Source organism: Bacillus rossius, chromosome 3 (assembly GCF_032445375.1).
Source record: "Bacillus rossius redtenbacheri isolate Brsri chromosome 3, Brsri_v3, whole genome shotgun sequence".
NCBI lineage: Eukaryota > Metazoa > Arthropoda > Insecta > Phasmatodea > Bacillidae > Bacillus > Bacillus rossius.
The window spans coordinates 31,745,023-31,766,164 of NC_086332.1; the positions used below are offsets into that span (position 1 = coordinate 31,745,023).

Sequence of the window (21,142 nt, forward strand, 5' to 3'; positions counted from 1 at the left end):
TACCAACACATCTGCAAGAAATTAGCGTTTAACTTAATTATAACAATTAATAGATATGAAAAGGGGTGGAGATAAGTTCCCATTTTGACTTCAGGTATTCAAATGGCAAATATTGTACACACCAACTCCCTTACTTCTTACCTGCATCAAGTATTGTAGAAGGCAATAGAGGAAACTCAGGCCCGTTAACACGGGCGAGGCACGAGACGAGACACATTATTACAACGATCATAGCAGCGTAAGCTATAATCATATGTGAAAAGTGGTATTGCTGTACGTATGCATCTACTCGTTGCTACCTCCATGGATTTTCAGCTGGAATTCTTGGAAGGCTACACTTCACCGAATATAGTAGTAGAAGCCATAAAGAATGCAACATTGTTTACCTCGCTAAGTACAGCTCATGCCACCCGGATCGCTGCCATCACTTGTCTCGCGGAATTTCGACGATTTTCCCACATTGCCTTACTGAAATATTTGCCTCTTGGTATGGCCTAGTTCTTTGGAAAACAAAGTACTTTGCAAACAATATAGTTGGGTATTCCGCAAAAATTGACACCGACCATAGCATTAACCCTCTCTTTTCTATGCCCGTGTGAGACCACGTCTGCATGATTGCGTGGTGTGTGGAGCCTTCCCCCCCCCCCCCCCTTATTTAATTGCTGCGCCATACTGGCTATATGTCTAAAACATTAGTGTTTGCATTGAGGAAACAATTTAAAAATTACTTCTTTTTTTTTGTTGTTGTGAAAGTGACTTTTTAAAGACGGAGATTCTAATTCATACTTACTAACCATCAACAAACATTACCAAGCACCATTACGACTATGTTTTGAGTGGAAAAATATGACAATGACGAGGTTAAAAAGTGACTTCAACTACATCACAGCATGCTCTCTCCTGATAATTCCTAACTTCTTGGCTGTAACCATAGAAAAGGGAAATATACATATTGAGCATAATGTCCGATTCTTGGTGAGGGAGGGGGGAAGCCTACGATGTACATTCTGTATTGCACAGACCCGAACAAGCCCGAATATCTACCTTCGGCCAACGTCGGCATTAAAATGATTTGACAGTATTTTTAATGTAGCTATACTAACCTAACATAACCAACCATCCACAATTTTGTAAAGTAATAAACAAAAAAAACTGACGAAGTTGGCCGAAGGTAGATATTCGGGCTTGTTCGGGTCTGTGCAATACAGAATGTACATAATAGGCTCTTCAAAGGATGGTGAAGTTAAAAGGGGAGGGGAATTTCAGTGTATTACACATACCAATATGGCAGCCGTTTGCTTACAAATGTATCAGCTTTGCCTGTATTGGGAAAAATGTCAGATCATTACATTTGTATTATGAAGATTCGCTTTGAACTTTTAATATAAATAAACATATCAACCAATTTTCTTCGGAACATCTTAACTACAGCCATTAATAAAAGCAGGCTAGAACAGCCGATACAAATATTTAAAAAAACGTCCGCCATATTGGTATGTGAAAATCAGAAGAAGAAGAAGAAGAAAACCGGCTTCACGTGTGACGCTGTGGCAGTGTGAGCAGTGTGAGCAGTGTGAGCAGTGTGAGCAGTGTGAGTTGTTGAGCGGCCTGCCCGCAGACTCGGACCAGTCGCCGGGCGTGTACCTGAGGGACGACCCGCTGTTCGGCACCCAGCTCCAGCACCAGAGCGAGCTGCGCGCCTCGTCGGCGGAGCGGGCTGCCTACTACCTGGACGCCGCGGTGGCCGCGCGCTCCGGCGACGCCCACTTCTTCTACACGCTGCACGTCTACCAGTACAACGTGGCCGGCAAGGGCGGCGGTGGGTGGTCTTTCCCAGCAGGCCTTTTGCAGAGGGGCTTACTGGGGAGCTGACAAGTTGTTACAAGTACCTACTTACAACTTTGTCCTGTGACCAATTTTCTCTAGATCTTATCATGGAATTTGGTACCCGCCATTGGGCAGTTAGGAATTTCGCAATGCCTGCAGTCCAAAAATAAATAAATGTCATCAGACCCTTCCTTCACACCAACTTTAAAAAATGTCCTTCAACAGGGCTGACCTACAACAACTCTTACTGGAGAGTTGCTACTTAGCATTGGCTAAGACTTCCTCTTTAGAGATTGCAATTGATTTCTCAATTGATGCCCCAGGAAATTTTTTAATATTATTTATTTTAAATAATGTTTTAAGCCCACCTGGTACTAAACTTTCGACAATGGTTTTGCTAATTCATCTTAATGAATAGGTATTGATATTTTTTCCTTATAAAATATAGGTAGGTACCTACTCAAGTTAGTTTTATAAATGCTAAAGATCAAAATGCAATGAAATCCACCAATATCTAAGGAAGTTGTGAATGTTATTCACAGAAAACTAGACAAACAAGGAAAATGAAAATTAAAAGGTCCAGTGTGGGACACTGGGCGGTCGCCTTGCTTACCCTGACCTGGAGCCATCCCTGTCCTTTTATTAACCTTATGGTATATCTAGTGTCATGTAAGAATGTACATAGTGCTGAAAATAAACAGAACACGCACAATATACTTCATACATCAAGCACAAGGCAACTTGCAAACAAAACTTTTATTGTGTCATACAGATAAGTCCTGTAACAAAGTATACAAATTTAAATGGTTGAGAGCAACACCAAAACAGTTTTACTGCATCACAAGGAAAACTAACACAAGTTTTGTATGCTACTTTGTCGTGTCATTGTTATGTCTGTGTGGTCTGTGATTTGTAACTTGTTTATGATTTTAGTTTCCCAAAAATTATAACAATTTTGTATGTATCCTTCTGCCACTGTTTTTTTTAAAAAACTTCATGTGGTTGTCTGTGATCATACGTCATGTGTTGCTTTGAAAGTGACTGAACTGCTCGTACTACATTTGGGACAAAATACGTGACACAGACTATATATTAATACTTATATACCACAAAGGAGTCAAGTTTACTGACAGGTAACTTTCTAAATGTTTCTAGTTTGGAAACTAAATATTTTTTCATCATTTCTAAAAATAAAATAAAATAAAAATGTTGATAAATGGTAAAATGGTAAATGTTGATTCAGCCTTGTTCTATGGAAAAACAAAGTATTTAATTTTACTTAATGAAACAATTGGTTTGAGAAACTACAGCTTATTGCCTCACATTAATCTACCATAAAAAAATTTCAATCATACATTGGATAAACTAAAATGTTTGAAGGGGTAGTATGTGTTTTATTTCAATTTATAACATGGTGGTGGTAATTTCAGGTGATTAACAGTTGAGACTTATATAAAATAAATTAATCTATGTATAAAAAATATTAGCATATGACAGTTAAGTAAGGTATCAAGCAACAAACTTTACCAAAAAGGAGTTTTAGTTATATTGCTAAATTGTATATCAACCTTTGTGTCAAAGAAACACTGATTCAAACAAGTCTTGGAGAAATCAATGGTATAAACTTGAAAATTGCAAAATGCCTACCTAACCAATGTGAAAGTCAATGGCAAGTACATAATTCCATAATAAGATCTCAAAAAAATTGTTTACAGAACAAAGTTGTTACTTGTAAAACAAAATGTCATCTAGAAGTGTATTGCAAATCAAATAATTGCTTTTATTCAATTAAACTAAATATTTCTAAACCATGCAAAAATTAAGGTTTTAGTATTGTCATTGTACGTGTTGTATAAATATAGTAAATTGTCATTTTACATTGAAACAATTTATAATAAAATTTTTAATGCTTTTTGTTACTGAATTTAGAGTGAATATAGTAGCAGAGTAGTGTTTTCATCATGCGGAAAGTAAATGACATTTAAAAATTTTGGAGACTGAAAATCTTTACCTTTCTTTCAACATGGACTAAAGATTAAATAACCCCAATGGTTTAGCTGGTTTTAAATGTATTAAAAGTTAAATTTTAATGACCATTTTTATGTTTTCTTGTTTACAGTGGCAGGAGGGCGGAGTCGACTCCACCTCATCGACCTAAGTAGCTGCGAGAAAGGAAAAGCGAGTGGTGGGATCCCTCTCTCTGGATTGGGAAACGTCCTGCTTGCAATCTTCAATGGCCAAAAGCATCTTCCGTACAGGTAGCATTTCTCATTCTTGTCGCTTTGTCCATGTAATCAAGTATTTATGTAGTAACAACTCCAAAATGAACTGGACATGCCATCTTGACTTAAATTAAAATAATACAGTGCTTAATTTGTTTTCTATTGACATTTGAAAGGTTTCCATCAAACATATAAATTTCCTTAAATTATTTCTTACTCTGGAACCCAATATTAAGTTTATTATAAATCAGGTCACCCAGAGTTTATTACTTTAGGCTACTTGTCAACTGTAAATTACATTTAATGTTCACCATTTTTAATAAAAAAAATTATGTTTTTTTTTAAATAGAATTGAAGTTTTATTTGTGGCAGGAGATGCATGCTAATTTTTTCTACTTATAAAAAATGTCAGATTTTGAGGACCATAAAGCAGAGCTGACATTGCCTTTTTTGTTATTTTGCAGAGAACATAAGATAACACAGCTACTGAAGGAATGTCTGAGCTCCCTGACATGCCATGCGGCAATGATCGCCCATGTATCGCCTCTCGCTCAACATTACACCGACACGCTGGCCACGATTCAGTTGGCATCCAGGATACATCGCATGAGACGACGAAAAATAAAGGTAACTTGAAGTAAAGATGTAATATCTGCCAACTACATTTATAGTGCTTTGTAGTTTAAATTTAACTATGTCAGTAAGAATGTTAGTACAGTAGAAAGAACCTTGACATAATGTTTTTCAAGTGGTCAAAAGGGAAAAAAAAATCATAATATAAGCAGGACATATCAAATTAGCACGTGTCAGTGTTTGAACCTTTTTACCGATGGAGGACTCTTCAAGCTTTGTAAACAAATGTCATGTTAAAACCACTGATAGGTACTCTCAATGCTCAAATTTTCTTAAATCAAGCCAACTTCGTCATGCTTCTAGATTACATTTTCTTTGTCTTCACGGAAACACTGCCACATTTCGGGGATATTCTTTCACAGTTCACAACAATGGTGTTTAGAGAGGAAATCCCTATATCTGACTCCTTCACCATTTAAACATGTTTTTTTTTTTTGTGGATTAAAATCTAAAATTGAAATAAATTACAACTCTATCAGCAATAGAAAAACTTTGTTTTTTTTTATGCCTCGTGGAATGATTGGAGAACTAAAATAAAATAGAACGTGTATCTGAAAAATCACCAGAATGGCGAGGGATGGAATAATTTGTCATTTTGTTTTCCAAGAGGAAGGCGCTAACAGACACATAACTGCAAACGCATGTACCTTTGATATATCAAATACATAGCGTTAGCCATTGTTAACATGTAGCGCTAATATTCAGGCACACTACCAATTTGTTTTTGCATACAATCTTAGTTGAACAGTCTACATTTAAAGTATAACAGCGATTGTAAAAAAAATTTACGTAAATTGTAAATGGTTTAATGTGATAAACTTCACAGGCGAGATAAGTGATGGAATAGTTAAGTTGTTGAACAGTTGTTTGCATTTATTGAATTTTAGAAAACAACATTGTAGGAAGTAAATGCATAATTCATGAAACATTATACTCAGGATATAAATACATTGTACTTATGGGGAAAATGTTGGGACTTAAAAATATGATGTTATAAGCAGGAAACATTATAAAAGGGTTCTAATGTACTTAGTTTTACACATGCATTTATATGTACTGCCTAAAATGTTTTCAATGTAAATGGCAAACGCGAAAGCTTTTGTAAGTGTAACAGGAAAATACAATAGGGATGCTACCTTTGGAGAACAGGATTATTCATTAGTAAATTCTTATAAGTGCTAAAGAATAAAATAAAAAAATTTTCTGGAGTGGTTTCTGTAATTAGTTTTGGAAACATGTTAATTTTCATACTGACAGTTTTGCATTACCATACTGTCCAAAAATAGACCTACCTTAAATGTAGACTGATCTTGCTTCTCATTATCTATAAATAAAACTACGATAGTTTGAAATAGGGCTAATGTTTGGACATGCAAATTTTTATAAACATAACTTTTACATGTACATTAATTAATAAAATAAACAAAAAGAATAACAGTTGAATAGCCAATGGCACAAAATCAGTAGACGTGTGGGCCAAGACACACATGACCTGGTCTAGAAAAGTGAATATCATTAATTTCGAAAATCCATAATTGGAATTAAACTATTTAAGTTAAACAGTCTACCACCTGTTATATGTCTCAAGGATAATATAACAAATTTAGAGATACTTTTTCGAACGGCAGATGATAAAAGATCAGATGTACCAAAGTTGAGGTCCTTGAGGTACGATGATGGCGTCCTACCCGGGTGTCGAGAGAAAGAGACTGGGAGTTGGTCAAGGTGTTAAGGCCAAAAGCCCTAAAGACCGTTAAGTCGTATTTAAAATTGTGCAGTGGGAATACATTATCAACCCTTTCAATCCTTTCTGACTTGATTACAAGTAGCTATAAACAATATTGGAAATGCAGCACCTGCATCAGGGGATTTTAAGAAAATAAAAAAGAAGTAATTGGATAGTAAAGAAAACTGCCACACATTGTATTAAGGATAATTTCTAATCATTTTTTTCTCAGTCCTACCCTGATGACATGAATGAGGCACTTAGCATCTCAACGGCTCAGTTAGTTTCAGTGGGTCACGACATAAAATTTTGTTGGTGTTTCCACAAAATATTTTATTTTATATCTGTTACTAAATTCACATGCACATATGCTTACATATAACTTAATATATACATAATTAAAATATAAATATGAAAATGTATATATTTTTTTTAAGTGTTTTATAGTCTACCTACTTTTTTTAAAATTATATTTGATAAAATTATACAGTACCTTGATAATACAATTTAAAATTTGAAAAAGGGTTTCTTAAAAAATGTGTCCAAACCATACATTTGTTTGTAACTTTTCAGTTCATGGGAGGAACTTCCACTGGTTCTGGTGGGAGCTCCGGGGATGAGACTCGACCCCACGGACACGAGAATGGCCACTCCACAGGCAGCAGCGATGTCGATCCCTCCAGCAGCGAGCAGAGCGCAGACACCGTCATTTACGTCGGCCGCTCCGATGACGCCACGGACGGAGAACATCCGCCGGTGTACATTCCCAGCCTGAACTCTGGAGACAATCGCTGTGCCATGGGCAAGGCTCTCAGGGGGTCGGGAGCTGAGCACAAGAGCACGTCCCCTGCGAAGCAGAAGATACCGAACGGTCATGTTGTCGAGGATAAGAGCAGTCCTTCCCACAAAGGCGGGAAAATGGCGCAGCAAGCGGGGCATGGCGGCAGCAAACTTCCTACCTCCAGTCACGGGGGCTCCAAGTGTTCACCTGTCCGAACCGGCAAGTGCGCTTCCACCAAACCTGCCACTAGTGAAAACACTCCACCGTTGGGGCAGTCCAGCAAGATACCCGTCCCTTACGGCTGCTCCAACGGACCAGTGGTCTCTGGAAGTGACGAGCAGTGGATCGACGGCCCGAGAATATCGAAATCTCGTGTCGTCGAGGCTCGTAACCTTTTGAAAGAAGGTGGCCACAAGAAGAAAGAAACATGGGTGGACGGTCCTCTTCAGGCAGGGAAGACGACAGCCCACGGGGCAGGTTACGGTTTCATGGACAACCACAAGAAGAGCATGATTCGTAAATGGGTGGAGAACCAAACGACCCAAATTCAAAAGCAGACAGGTGCCAAGCACGAACCCAGGCCTCCAGTCACAGGAGGCTCTACACAGCCAGCATTGAAAGAACTTACTGCATTTAAGACGTGTAATGACGAAGTTGATGAAACTTCGGTACCGCTACCTCAGGACCAGGTACCTACCAATGTACCTCCTTCTAATGCTCCTGAAGACAACCTACTATTAGAAGATGAGATCTGCACTACAGCTCCAGAAGAGATAGATCAAAATCAAGATGGTGGAATTCGAGTGGATGGTAATGGATTCTCGGATGAAAACAAATCAAAAAGTTGTTTATTTGATAATCTAGATGAAAAGGAACCCCGGAATGACAACATTGAAGGAGAAGAAGACAGTACAACTGAAGAGAAGGCTTTTTCAAAAATGCTTCAACCATGCAACAAAGAAATCAGCATAGGTAAGTACTTTGCATGTCACTGATCTGTCAAATGTAGTGTATGGTTTGTTTTCTATCATTGTGCTTTGAAACAAAAAAAAATATGCTAACCCTTCTATAAAATTTTTCCAACTGTTCAATAGATGTTTTGACCAACAACTTTGATGTGAGACTCCGCATTCTCGAAGACAATCACCAGAATCTAGATCATAGTCGAGATTCTAAACTTGAAGCCAATAGTGAGCACAAGCTAAATAATTGTGAGATGTGTGACCCAGAGGAAGACACTGAGGAGGTGGGAGACTTTGATGATGATGATGATGAACTTGATATGAATGATGTTGAGATCATAGAAGTTGAAGAACCTTTGGAACCAGTGCCAATGCAAGACTGCTGTTTACAAGTACGTTTACAAGTAGGCTAGTTAATACACTGCATTCACATGTTTTTCGTTTTTGTACCCTACAAACTTATTTTTGTATTTAATTTACATGAAAGCTTAACTTAATTGTTTAAAGGCAAAAAGAAAGCAATAACTAACTGGTGCTAAGATATCATGTGATCTAGAGTAGTATTATGTGTGCAGTGAAGAGCTGTCTCAAAGGATGGGTATGTTGTGAGCCAGACTAAAGGATAAGAGGAGAGGTAGAACCATAATACGTCTGAGGATAGGGAAGAAAACGGGAATACCCCAACAAAATGCCCAAACTCCACCCATACCACATCACCTTAGCTAAATTCTTGGTCCGCTGGAACCTAGGATTGAACCGGGATCCCAGCGATACAAATCCTGTATCCAAGCACTCAATGAACTGTTTTAGTTATCTTGAGGAATAGTTACTATTCACCCAAACCCAGTGGATGCCGTTTAATACCATACATGTTCTTATTCTAAATATTTGTGAGCTTGAAAATAAATGTAAATGGGTTTAAATGTCCCTCATTTAAACTTCACTCTTTCACCACCATTTATGTGCATGTCACTATTGTCCTGATATTTAATCTAATAGTAAGGATTTCTGGTGGGTCTGGGGTTCAAGAATTGGAGCTTTATTGTCCCTCCACCTGTGTCCTGCAGTGAACCTTGACAGACACTGTGGAAGCCTCAGATACCATGTGTGGCACAGTGTTACCTGGGATCATCATGCTCACACATTCAGCAGTGAGGGTTCATTGTGTTGCAGGTGACAGAAGAGGACATTGCCTTGTGCATGGCAGGGCTGGATAATGCTTTCCGCAATGTGGATTCTGAGAACGAGGAGGAGCACCCACTCCGTGTTCTAAGTCAAGAAAACCTGACTGTTGTGTCTACTTTCACAGGTTACACCACCTTATGTTTTATTGCCATTAGTGTACCTAACCTTTTTGATAACTTTATTGCTAGCTTATAACCTCTTTTAAAAATACACAGGCAACATATTTGTGTTGTTTTCTTGTTGTGTACTGAGCGTAGTGGTGGGTGGTATGCTGTAATGTTGTTTTCATGTTAGTTCCGAAATAGCGGGAACTCGGGTACATGCTATTGGGGGCTGTATAAATAAGTGGTGTCATGAACCCGAGCTTTGTAGGAAGTCGTTGCGCCATGCCACACGGGCGCTCCGCTACAAACGATAGTGCTTGACTTATTAAGTCGGTATCCCCTCATTGCCAATGGTAACTATCACAATGATGATACGCAAACGACATCCTACGAAGCTCGCGTTCACGATATTGTTGGCTTAAAATAGGATGGCATTTTTCAATGTTGCAACTTTCAGTTACTTACATATTATTAATTTTCCATGTATGTTAAGCATGGCTTGCAATTGATCTTAAAATAATCAGTTTTATAACTGACCCTCTCCAAGGTACAAATCAGGACTAACAAGGGGAGGTCGGCTACTCGTAATCAGCGATTTCGTCCGAATTCACAGAACATGTAGAGCTTGACTAGAATATAAAGTGGCACAAGTGGGAGTTCCAGGTGGCCAAGCGTTTAGGAAATAAAATTTTTGAGGCAGACCAGTCAGTTCATGTATTTTATGTTTGCATTATTTTAAAGCAGTGGTTGGTGCAGTAGCAAGAGTTCAGATTCATAATGCAAGGGTCATGGGTTCGAGTCCCTTTAATTGTCAAAATTATGCCACACATGAACCAAAATAATGCATAATGTAGTACATACATTTATTTTAACAGGCCCAAAATCATAAAAATTTGGGATTGTGAATTATGTTCCAAAAATGAATTGTAATTATTAAAATAATTAAAAACTAAAAATTGAAGCCGTATACCTTTTGTTAAAATATAAATGAATACAAAAATTATGCATTATTTTGATTCATTTGTGGCTCCAGTATTGTAAAAATTAAAAAGAAGCAAACAAAAGTTTTCACGTAAGGACTCAAACTCGTGACCTTCATATTATGAATCCAAACTCTTGCCGCTTCACCTACCACTGCTTGGAAATTATGCTAACATATAAGACCTAGTACTCACCAATCTGCCTCAAAAGTTTTATTTCCTAAACACTTAGCCATCTGGAACTCCCACTTACATCACTTTTATTTCTAGTCAAGCCCTGCATATACCCTGAATCCGGACGAAATAGGTGATGACAAGTAGCCGACCTGCTCTTGTAAGTGATAATCTGATAAAATTGTATTTTTACTTTAAGAAATTGTTTTTAGACATGTAACTGTTTTACGAAAAAAAAAATATATATATTCTTTTTATGCTTCAGTTATGAGATATTTAGAAAGCATGGCATTATGGTAAAGAGGCTTTGTGTGATAGAAAATGCTGTAATTTCATCATTTATTACCACTGCAAGATATTTGTATTGCCTTTGGTAAACTGTAATGGTTGAGAACTTACAGTCTGTTGTGGAAATAATATAATCTGATTTTGTTGTGTTTTTGTTGCAGACTCACTGTCAGTAGCTACTGATCTTGAAAGGAATTTCCCAAGGCACCAGTTCCACCCTGCAACGGCTAACAACTCAAATTTCAGTTCCCAAAGACCTTATAGTTTGCATGAGCTTCAAGATAACTACCTAGAACAAAACAGACTGTGGTTGATGGACACAAACACTACACCTAGCTGTGAAACTAAGCGACAAATGAATGGTGACGTTCACTACAGAGATCAGTTGGCAAAACTGCATGAGGCGTACAGGTCGAAACTAGCTCAAGTAGGATCGTCACGTTCATCATTACTCAACGCTCAATATCGTCAGCAGCCTTCCCGTTGCCAGTCACTATCGTTGAATGACATGCTTTACGGTTCTGAATACAATGATGGTCAGAAAACGGACGCAAACTACGGGGCGTGCAAAGATAACAGCAGCATCTACAGCGAGCCTGTGTACAACCACTTCCGGCACGAGAAGACTCCCGAAGCAAAAATATGTGACAACTGTAAAAAGAGTCTCAACCCTGCTGGAACCTCGGTGAAATTGTGGTACCAACCGTTGCTCTCAGGTAGCAGGGACCAATTGTTGGGGCTTCCGAAAGGAGTCCACACATCTCTTTGTGGTAAAAATGGTCACAGGTTTTGTACAAAACTGACAGGAAGTAGTTACAACATTTCATCTCTGAGACATCCTGATGGTGCATCGAATCCAGACTTGAAAGAAGAAGTGAAACGGGTCCCGGGAAATGGGTCGTCTGGTTCCGATAGGGAATTGGAGCTGAAAGGTTCCCACAGGCACTTGTTGAAAGGTGACCTAAGGACAGTTACGGGTAAAGAGAACGACGAAGATGACGATGACGAACCTCCGCCGACGTTACCGCCGCCACTACCCACGAGACTACACTCTCGCCTGTTCAGCAGGACGAACGGTAGCAATCTTGTGGGTTACGACAGTGGACACGAGTCCGGCAGTCCACGCCCAACGAAAATTGGGCCGCCCCTGCTCGGCCGACCCGGTCACTGCGAGAGCTCTGGGTACGAGAGTTTTCCACGAGATAGCGAGTGCTCCAGTCTGGGTTCCAGTCACGACTTCAACCCAGGAGTCTCCACGTCCAGGGGCAGCATGGATGACTCTAAAAAAGGTAAATGAAAACCTACACTGTGTTGAACCTCTAAGATTTTATGACTCAAACCAGAATTCTTCTCAAGTTGGAATGATTGGAGACCTTTTATGTATACTTTCATTCCTATCACCACTGCATGCACATTTCATCTCGCCTCATTCATACGTCGAGTCAGACAGAAGCCTGTCCCTCTAGAATGGCAGACAGCTCCAGTTTGTGCTAGCCTTCTAGTGCCAACTGCACTTGAGCAGGACATTATTGTAGATGTTAATTTATACCATACATCCATACAGAATTGGTTATGGCTTGCAGGACAATGAGATCAAGTTTCGAGTGTTCGTTTGTAGTAAAACTTACGTTAAAGCAGTTGTTTCAACTTTCACTATTTAAATTTCATTTTTCACTACATTTTATTGGGAAAATATGCTTTCGCACAAAAGCAAGAGTCACTAACCCTGTTTAGCTCATCTTCATTTTTAACCTTTTTCCCAACATTTCAGTCCCTTTCAATTTCTCCACCTACCCATCTAGTTTGTTCTGCTCCCACCTTGACCCCATGAGGTGTCTTCTGTTCTCCTCTGAAACATCTGCCCTATCCACCTGTATTTTTCCCTCCCTCGTGTTAAATAAATATGTTTCCAGGGTTACATATAGAATGCTTGTTATAAATTGAACTTTTCTTGTACGTTAGTGATTAAAAAAGTATAATATTTTTGAACAATCATTTGACAAAAAGGTTATTGTTCTCATGTAACAGCTTAGCAGTAAATTAATGATTTTAAGTGTCAAGTTCTTCTTGATAGATGTACATTTGGAAATTACCCAAGCTCCAAGGACTCTAGATAATGACATGACATGGTAACAGTGCTTCAGTTGTGTCATGTTGGCAGTGGCCGTACTGCAGTACTGTCGTGAAGATGTGGAAAGGCTGGAACGCAGATGGTCTGAAGCACGAGGAGGAAAAATCAGAGAGCTCAAACAACAACAACAAGAACTGAAGACAGAGCTGGAAGCTGCCAAAAACAGGCTGCTGATACCACCCTCGCGGTGGAGCTTCGAACGTACGTGAGTTCGTTTTTTTATTCTTTTAAAGTGAAGTGTGTTTTGTCTTTTTTTAGTATTGCTAAAGTTAAACTTTTTTAAACTGTTTCTATTACATTAGTTGAATGTTTTAGGTACTAGTTGCATGTAGTTGTGCTACCTTATGGATTTTTTTCACAAGGTTCAATGTAATGCAAATAAAAAAGTACACCTTACAAAAAAAAATTTATAACTATAAGCAATAACCAATTGATTTTGTTGAATTTTTGCCTTGCTTCTTCCCAAGTAGTTAACTGCAATTTTGAATGCTGAAGAAGAAAATATTAAAAATTCTGAACACAACACTTTTTCTCTCAGAATTGTGAGAAAACGACCCTATTACAACATTCCAGTTTTTAATCTTTTTCCGAGTATTAGACTTTGTTCAAGCAATCCCCAAAACTGATTTCCCATAAAATTATTCCATTGCAGTAAATGTATTTCATAAAAAATGTTAATTCTCAAGTTTCTTCAAAAACGTTACAACAGCGTTCCACTTTTTAATACTCTTCATCAACATTGGCTGATTATAATTTAGTAATTTATTTCAGCCCTGCATGAGAATACCAGCTGCAAGGACAAATGCAGCTCTATTTTCTTAAAAATACTGAGCTATTGCATATGACTACTGACTTGCTGATGTGCTCGTTTGAACACAACCCCAGTAGGCATAAGCGTTATGCTAGTGTATGACTACTGACTTGCTGATGTGATGTGCTCGTGTGGACACAACCCTAGTAGGCATGAGCATTGTGCTAGTGTGTGACTGCTAACTTGCTGATGTGCTCATGTGGATACAACCCTAGAAGGCATAAGCAATGTGCTAGTGTGTGACTACTGACTTGCTGATGTGCTCGTGTGGACACAACCCTATTAGGCATAAGCATTGTGCTAGTGTATTACTACTGACTTGCTGATGTGCTCATGTGGACACAACCCTAGTAGGCATGAGCATTGTGTTAGTGTGTGACTACTAACTTGCTGATGTGCTCATGTGGACACAACCCTAGTAGGCATGAGCATTGTGTTAGTGTGTGACTACTAACTTGCTGATGTGCTCATGTGGACACAACCCTAGTAGGCATGAGCGTTATGCTGGTGTATGACTACTACTTGCTGATATGCTTGTGTGGACACAACCCTAGTAGGCATGAGCGTTATGCTGGTGTATGACTAATGACTACTACTTGCTGATATGCTTGTGTGGACACAATCCCAGTCGACATGAGTACTATTGTGCTAGTGTGTGAGTACTGACTTGCTGATGTGCTCTTGTGGACACAACCCCAAGTCGGCATGAGCGTTGTGCTGGTGTGTGGCAGTTCACGTGGAGGCGAGCATGGACCAACGGGAGCCCAGTTTTGTGGAGGCGTTGGAGCGAGAGACGCTGATCCTCAGGAAGAGAGTTGAAGCTTGCAAGTCCCGCATCCTCATCGTCACTTGCTTCGACTCCGTCACCAAACCACCACATGACTAACGACAGCAGCACAGCATCCACGCGTGGGGACCAACAAATTCCCCAAAGTAGAAAAGACATTCCCAAGTATGTTACTGTTTACAGAGTAGTGATCTTCAAAAATGTTGTAGTTGGCAATGTTTTTTCCTGTTTCAGTATTAATATATCCACTTATTCACAGGGAGACTGAGTTGCAAGACACTGGAATCACATTGCAGAGGCCCTGGGTTCAAGTTCCAGTCCAGCCAACCTGTTTTACGTTTGCCATGGTTTTCCAAAATAACTTCAACCAAATACTGGGCTCATAAGTCGTTAATATAGACGAAGAGTCAGCAGACTTTTCAGTTAGTTGAGCCAAATATTAAGTAAACAGATTCTCCAATTTTTTTTTAGAGAGCCGAAACATGTATTTTCTCTGTATTTACATGAAATTTTAATACGATAAAAAAAAAAAAAAAAAATCAAAATATTTTATTTGCAAGTTCATAATAAAATCTTAAAAATAAAGGTAACTTAGGAAGAAAACACTCAAACGTAAAACATGATAGTCATTACTATAGCTCTGCTGATAAAACAAAAAACACTAAGTTATTTTAATTAATTGATTATTAAAAAAGCAGCTGAGAGAGTGTGGGGCTGGCGGTGTGATGGTAGGTTTGAACGCACAGGTTGAGGACATGCATTGTAATTGCGCCGTTTGATTTTGTTCAGATTTTTTTTGTACTTTTTTTTTTTTTTTTTTTTTTGTGTTTTGCAACACAGTGAGTTGTAGAGCCGTGAAATCCTGTGTAAAGGGCCGCATGCATCTCGTGAGTTGCGGTCTGCCGACCCCTGATGTAGACCTTGTTGTCAACAAGACATTATAAAAAAGGAGGGGGGAAGAACAGCATAGCATAAAAATAAATACAGTGATGTTGGCCTCTCACATACTGTGTTAAGGTATAAGAACTAAACTTAGATTCTTACTGGAAATATCACGTACAGTTTGATGGTTGTAAATTGTCATGTCCAAGAGTCGTTTAAAAAAGTGACAAGGCACTAATCAGTTTTCAGGATGCCATGTGACCTGACTTTCTAAACTGTCAACAGGCAGCTCGCCAACTAAGAACATGAGGACGTTAACTGACGCATTGAGCATTCGAGCAGTTGTTGAAGTCCATAGCTGAAAGCAGCTGAGTTGGTACATGTTGTTATAGAGTGATGGCATTCCTTCGATAGCTATAAAACCATCTGTGGCTGGCAAAAACCAGTCTCATGCCCTAGTCAAACTATAAGAAAGGCCTTTGAATATTTTTATTTGAATATCTGTAGCATGTCTTTATGGTGTGGTACATCAATGTACTGAACAATGACATCCATAAATGTTTTTTTTTGCATTGAATTTGAGAGTATGGCCTTTTTTCACAGAATTTATGCGAACGTTTTCAGGAGCCCATGTGTTTTGGATCATTTTTGTTCCTAATGAAAAAATTATAAATTTAAAAATTATGCTGCTGACAAATTTAGATAGTAATTATAGAGTGAGTGACTTGGTATCAACAATAGGGCGACCAAAACCTTGTTGGTCCACATTTATTTAGTTCTTACCAAAAAAAATCATTCCTTCTTATAACCATTTTACTCTCCAAAAAAAATTATCCTTGCAACCCCCTTGCACTCTCAAGAGTTGTTCTGAGCAACACTCCCACCAGTGCTATATTTCCTCCATGAACAGAGATAGTGCTTAATTGACTGGGAAGCGTAAGTCAAGCCAAAGTGTCAAGTTATGTCAGCCATACTTATTTATGAAATTGACTAATGTTGTCCAACAGATGTCAACCAAATGAGAAATAACTTCCATTGAGATTATTCGTATGCAGTACCTGAGATTTCTGTAGTGTTAACGAGACACACTGGTTTGCTTGTAATTGGAAAAATAGTTTTTGTCACATTGTGCTTGAGATGAATGTAAACTTTTTATGCTTTAATTCTAAGGTACAAATGATTATGTTTGCAGACTGGCAATGCGTGGATGCTGTGATGGCTTCGATTCTGAGTTGTACTGTGGCAGTTCTTCGAGACGTAGCAGTTACAGGAAGAGATCAGAAATTTAAAACAGCCAGCATGACATACAACAATAATCATGCCTTTCAAATGTGAGTTACTTTGTGTGTGCGTTTAGTGAGCATATATGAGTAAAAATATTGAGGTGCAACTTTATTGCCTTCATTGTCCTTCGAGACCATTATGGAATGTCAACCACCCAACCAGTAGGCCATAGGAATTCCGGAGTTATGTCTACGAGGAAAGCCTGGCTGTAGGTCACCAGGCATGCCATGAATGATAACACAAATGCTGAGGACTGACACCTTATTTAATAAAGCAACAATGAACGAAAATAAGGCACCTCGTCATTTCCTGAAATAGCTAAACTGACTCAGTGTATTACAAACAAAATATATACACACTTTAAAAGTACATGGTCATAGGCTGAACAGGTGTCGCATAAAGTCTATATACAAATACAGTTAAAAACACAATCGTCTCTAGCCTGCAAGCGAAACTGGTTGCAGACAAAAGACGTCGAAAGATAAATAGTTCCACATGAATCACCAAGCTCTCGCCAATCTTGAGCGAGGCAAGTCGCAGGAGTTCCTGGGTGACGTCGGCCTCCTCTCGTGGGCAAGCTGCCAACCTACGGTGAAAATGCTCACAAGCACGCCACACACTAACACTAATTAGGGCAATGATGCAACTTACCACAACAAAGTTGCTACTTAATTTGAAAATGCACAATATTACAAAGCACAATACCCTCAGAATAACATAATACATTGTTGTAATCTCGGAGGGTGGTTTTGACTCGACAAGTTGCTAAATGGGCTCCACAGTATGTTTAGGGGCAAACGGACCCGGCTGAGACTTCCTCAGGGCGTGACGTCGCCCGTGAGGAAGCGAGATTTGACCTTTCCTGTGTGAACAACCTTACCAGGACCTGGCCCGCTTTTAGCCTCAGGCACGCTATGGACACAGTATGCTACAGTGAGCTCTTGAGGCGTCCCACACGCCTACCAAGTGCAGGTGGTCATCATGTGGTCAAGAAATATCACAGAATTCCACAACATGTATTTTAATGGCAATTTCAAATTACAGCTCTCTCGTTTGAAGTATAACAGATAAAAAGCCGCTTGGCACAAATCAGTTGAGGTGAGGTACAGACCACCCTCATGGTCATGTAAAGTAACTTCACAGTTGTTTTCAAAGTCCCGTCGAGGGGAAACTAATATTTAAATAAGCAGACTGCCACCCGAGGCAGGCCCCAAAGACATGAAGCAAGTAATTGAAATTATTAAATAATCAGAACAAAATTACTTAAAAGTTGTCATGACTCTTCTCGCTACACACTCGCCGCAGCACTTGAATATGTCAACCCAAATTAATATGACTATGAGACAGAGCCCTGTGGCCCAAACTTATTTAAGCAATTAAAGTAGCAACTAGAATGCAATGCAAACCACAGAAAAAACAGGGGAGAGGAGGACAAAAGACAAGGAAGGAGGAGGTGGCAAACATGATGGCGGGGAAAGAAAGTAATGACACGAAAAACATAAAAATGTCCCACGAAAAAAATCTTCTTCTATGAAATAACTACTAAGTGATCATAGAAATTTTTCCACAGTAAGATTAAATGTGTTATTACTAGAGACAAGAATTTTTTTTTGTTTTATTTTTAGTCCAATTTCATTTTTAAAACATTGGCTTTCTTTGTTATTGGTTTTATTTTTATAAAAGCTTTTTTGTGATTGATACTCCACCAAAATAATGGTAAAATTTAAGTGCTCCATTTTTACGATAAAATAATTAGTAATAAATTGTTCCAAAACAGATACATTCACAACAATAAAAAAAAATTGCAAGCATTTGTGGTTTAAAAGTGATTCAATAAAGGATGCACAGTAATACAAACTAAATAAAATTTTCTGATCCATGAACTTTGGTACAATTTATTGTCTGGACCTTTCTTGAATTTCAAACATTCAGAGATTACCTTTTTTATAATTTGGATTGAATTTTGTTTAAATGCTTCTTAATTCCATGATATAACTTGTATTTTGGTGCTATATGGTGTTTTGAAACGCTTTTCGGTGTTATTTCGGTTTCATCAACATTCACCATATAAACTAGTCCGTAGTTATTAGAGCTATGTATTGCATGCACAATAACGTTGAGGAATATATATTACGTATTTTTTCTTTGGTGTACCTGTTAAAACTATGTCAATGTTCAAAAATCCAGCCAAACTGATTATACAACATGGCCTAGTCCTAATAATGCTGGATGAAAGTGCATCTACTCTGCAAAACTCACCCTTGTTAAAAAAAAAAAAGAATAATTAATTTCCCTGTAACTTCACTGTGTGGGCCAATGCTGTAAAAGAGAGTACATGTACAGACCTCAGAGAATGTAATCACAAGGATTAAATTTAAGTTCCTAATAAAACAATTTGATTGTTTAAGGTAAGTTGCAGGACATCATGTGGTGGTACCCCGTACGAGGGAAACAATGTCGCGGCACCTTACGATGAGAAGAACATCTTACAAGATGCATTACTGGACCAATGCCCGTGCTCGCTTCTAGCCTGAAGCAAGAGACTCTTATTACCAGCATTTAGACCAAGAAAGTTTTGTAAAATAAACATACACCATTTTCAGGCTAAACTAAAAAAAAAATTTCACAGTGCCAGTTGATTGAAATTGTATTTTCAATTAGTGACATAATCATTGTTTGTGCAAGATGCCTATTTAAAATTATACTTCAAGACATGAAATTTCATTTTTTTGAAGGAGAGAGAAACTTTACTTGGAGACTGCAGAAATGTAGTAGGAAATAAAAATTATCTTGCAAACTTTTATCAATACTACATATTTTTTAAATAAACGGATATACGTATGAGCTTTTGTATGATGGTCTAAAGCAATCACATTACAATACAGATATAATTTGTGTGATGTGAGTAAATAAAGTCTTATTCTTCCAGTTCCTTGGTGCAAATGATTGTCATATGTATTTGCATTGCTGTTGCTGCAACTTTAATCACTTGCAGTATCATACGTGTATGCACAAATGTAGTGTTTATTGTATGTGTTCATCAACCGACTTGTGACAATATCTGTGATATCCTCATTGTAAAATAGACTAGGGTGTATATAAGAAACTGTCTTGGGCTGCAGTGTTATTGTTCTCTTGCTTGCCTCATATTTAATATCATTTTGTTTTCCTAGTGCTTTGTATTTAGAGATATCTAAGAAATTAATTCTGTAATTAAAGCATTTTTACTATTGTTCCTCTGTGTTTGTAATGTACTGTGGTAGGAAAATCAGCACTGTGTTGTATTGGTATGTCATTTCTGCATAAATACCCATGTGTGATCAATTCTTTAAACATATTGCTGTCAGGACAAGCTTTACCATTAACGTGAAACTTTTATACATCAGTATCTACATAAAGTAACATTATAGATGTTTTAATTTATTTCATTTGTCATAATCTGATATTTTTATACTGTTAACTTAATTTTTGTGAACACAATTAGCCTTATATAAAACATTATGGCCATCAATCGAAACCACGTGTCCAGGGGCAAATTATTTTGTCGGTTCCCTCCCTAATATTAATTTAACAACTTTTCAAACCCAACAGTAAAAAAAAAAATCTAAATACTGTAGATATTAATGTGGCTCTAACTATAAATATAATATGTGCATGTCACATTACATTTTAGGTGTCCTGTAAATTCTATTAACAATAGACTCATAATTTTAGTCCTATCATGGTAAACTCAAGCATAAAAAAAAATCTCGAAATACAGCTGAGGAGTTCCCCTGGTGCCCAAGTGCCAAGTGCCATGAATTTTGCCTTCCCCCCCCCCCCCCCCCCCCCCCCCCCCCCCCAACTCGTCCTTTCCTCATTGACCACTGTGAGACTGGGTTTGATTGTGTATGAATGTTATGACCATAATCAAGCCAAACACGTGCAAATCTTCAGAATTTTGTTCTATCAAGGTTTTTTTTTTTAAGTGAGACTTTTTGTTTTCAATGGTCTTGATTATCCAACTTCAAAATGAAAAAGGCAGTGGAAGTAAATGACGAACTTTAAGGATTACTAACGGTATTAACCGTTGGACACACAGCTTGCAGTCGCGAGGAATATGTTCTAAAACTTTCTGCTTTCATTAAATCCAATTTATTTATTTTTATTTTGATAGTAATGTTAATTCCCAGGGAAAAAAACTTTCATAGAAAAATTATTTTAGTTGGAAACAAATATTCTGAAAAACAGCACCCTAGAAGGTACATAGCACTCCACTTGATGCCAACAGAAGAAAAAAAACAGAGAAATTTTTATATTTTATCAAGCATAAAAGCCCTTTTCAGTGGTTTGCAGGGACATCAGATTATTTACTTTTAAATGTGG

At 38.0% G+C, this 21,142-nt stretch overlaps 1 protein-coding gene across 1 annotated transcript in view; it reads left to right on the forward strand.

Annotated features, from left to right (window-relative positions):
- The window catches only part of LOC134531260 (kinesin-like protein KIF26B), a 60,983-nt gene extending 40,689 nt beyond the window's left edge, over nucleotides 1-20,294 (forward strand). The window contains exons 5-15 of the mRNA XM_063366952.1: nucleotides 1,605-1,819; nucleotides 3,947-4,085; nucleotides 4,514-4,676; nucleotides 6,982-8,161; nucleotides 8,284-8,543; nucleotides 9,325-9,460; nucleotides 11,044-12,171; nucleotides 13,044-13,214; nucleotides 14,556-14,776; nucleotides 16,686-16,824; nucleotides 19,186-20,294. Coding sequence (XP_063223022.1) covers nucleotides 1,605-1,819; nucleotides 3,947-4,085; nucleotides 4,514-4,676; nucleotides 6,982-8,161; nucleotides 8,284-8,543; nucleotides 9,325-9,460; nucleotides 11,044-12,171; nucleotides 13,044-13,214; nucleotides 14,556-14,710 — 3,547 coding nt within the window. The 3' untranslated portion in view covers nucleotides 14,711-14,776; nucleotides 16,686-16,824; nucleotides 19,186-20,294. The remainder of the gene's footprint in view (nucleotides 1-1,604; nucleotides 1,820-3,946; nucleotides 4,086-4,513; nucleotides 4,677-6,981; nucleotides 8,162-8,283; nucleotides 8,544-9,324; nucleotides 9,461-11,043; nucleotides 12,172-13,043; nucleotides 13,215-14,555; nucleotides 14,777-16,685; nucleotides 16,825-19,185) is intronic.
- Nucleotides 20,295-21,142: the final 848 nt, after the last annotated feature.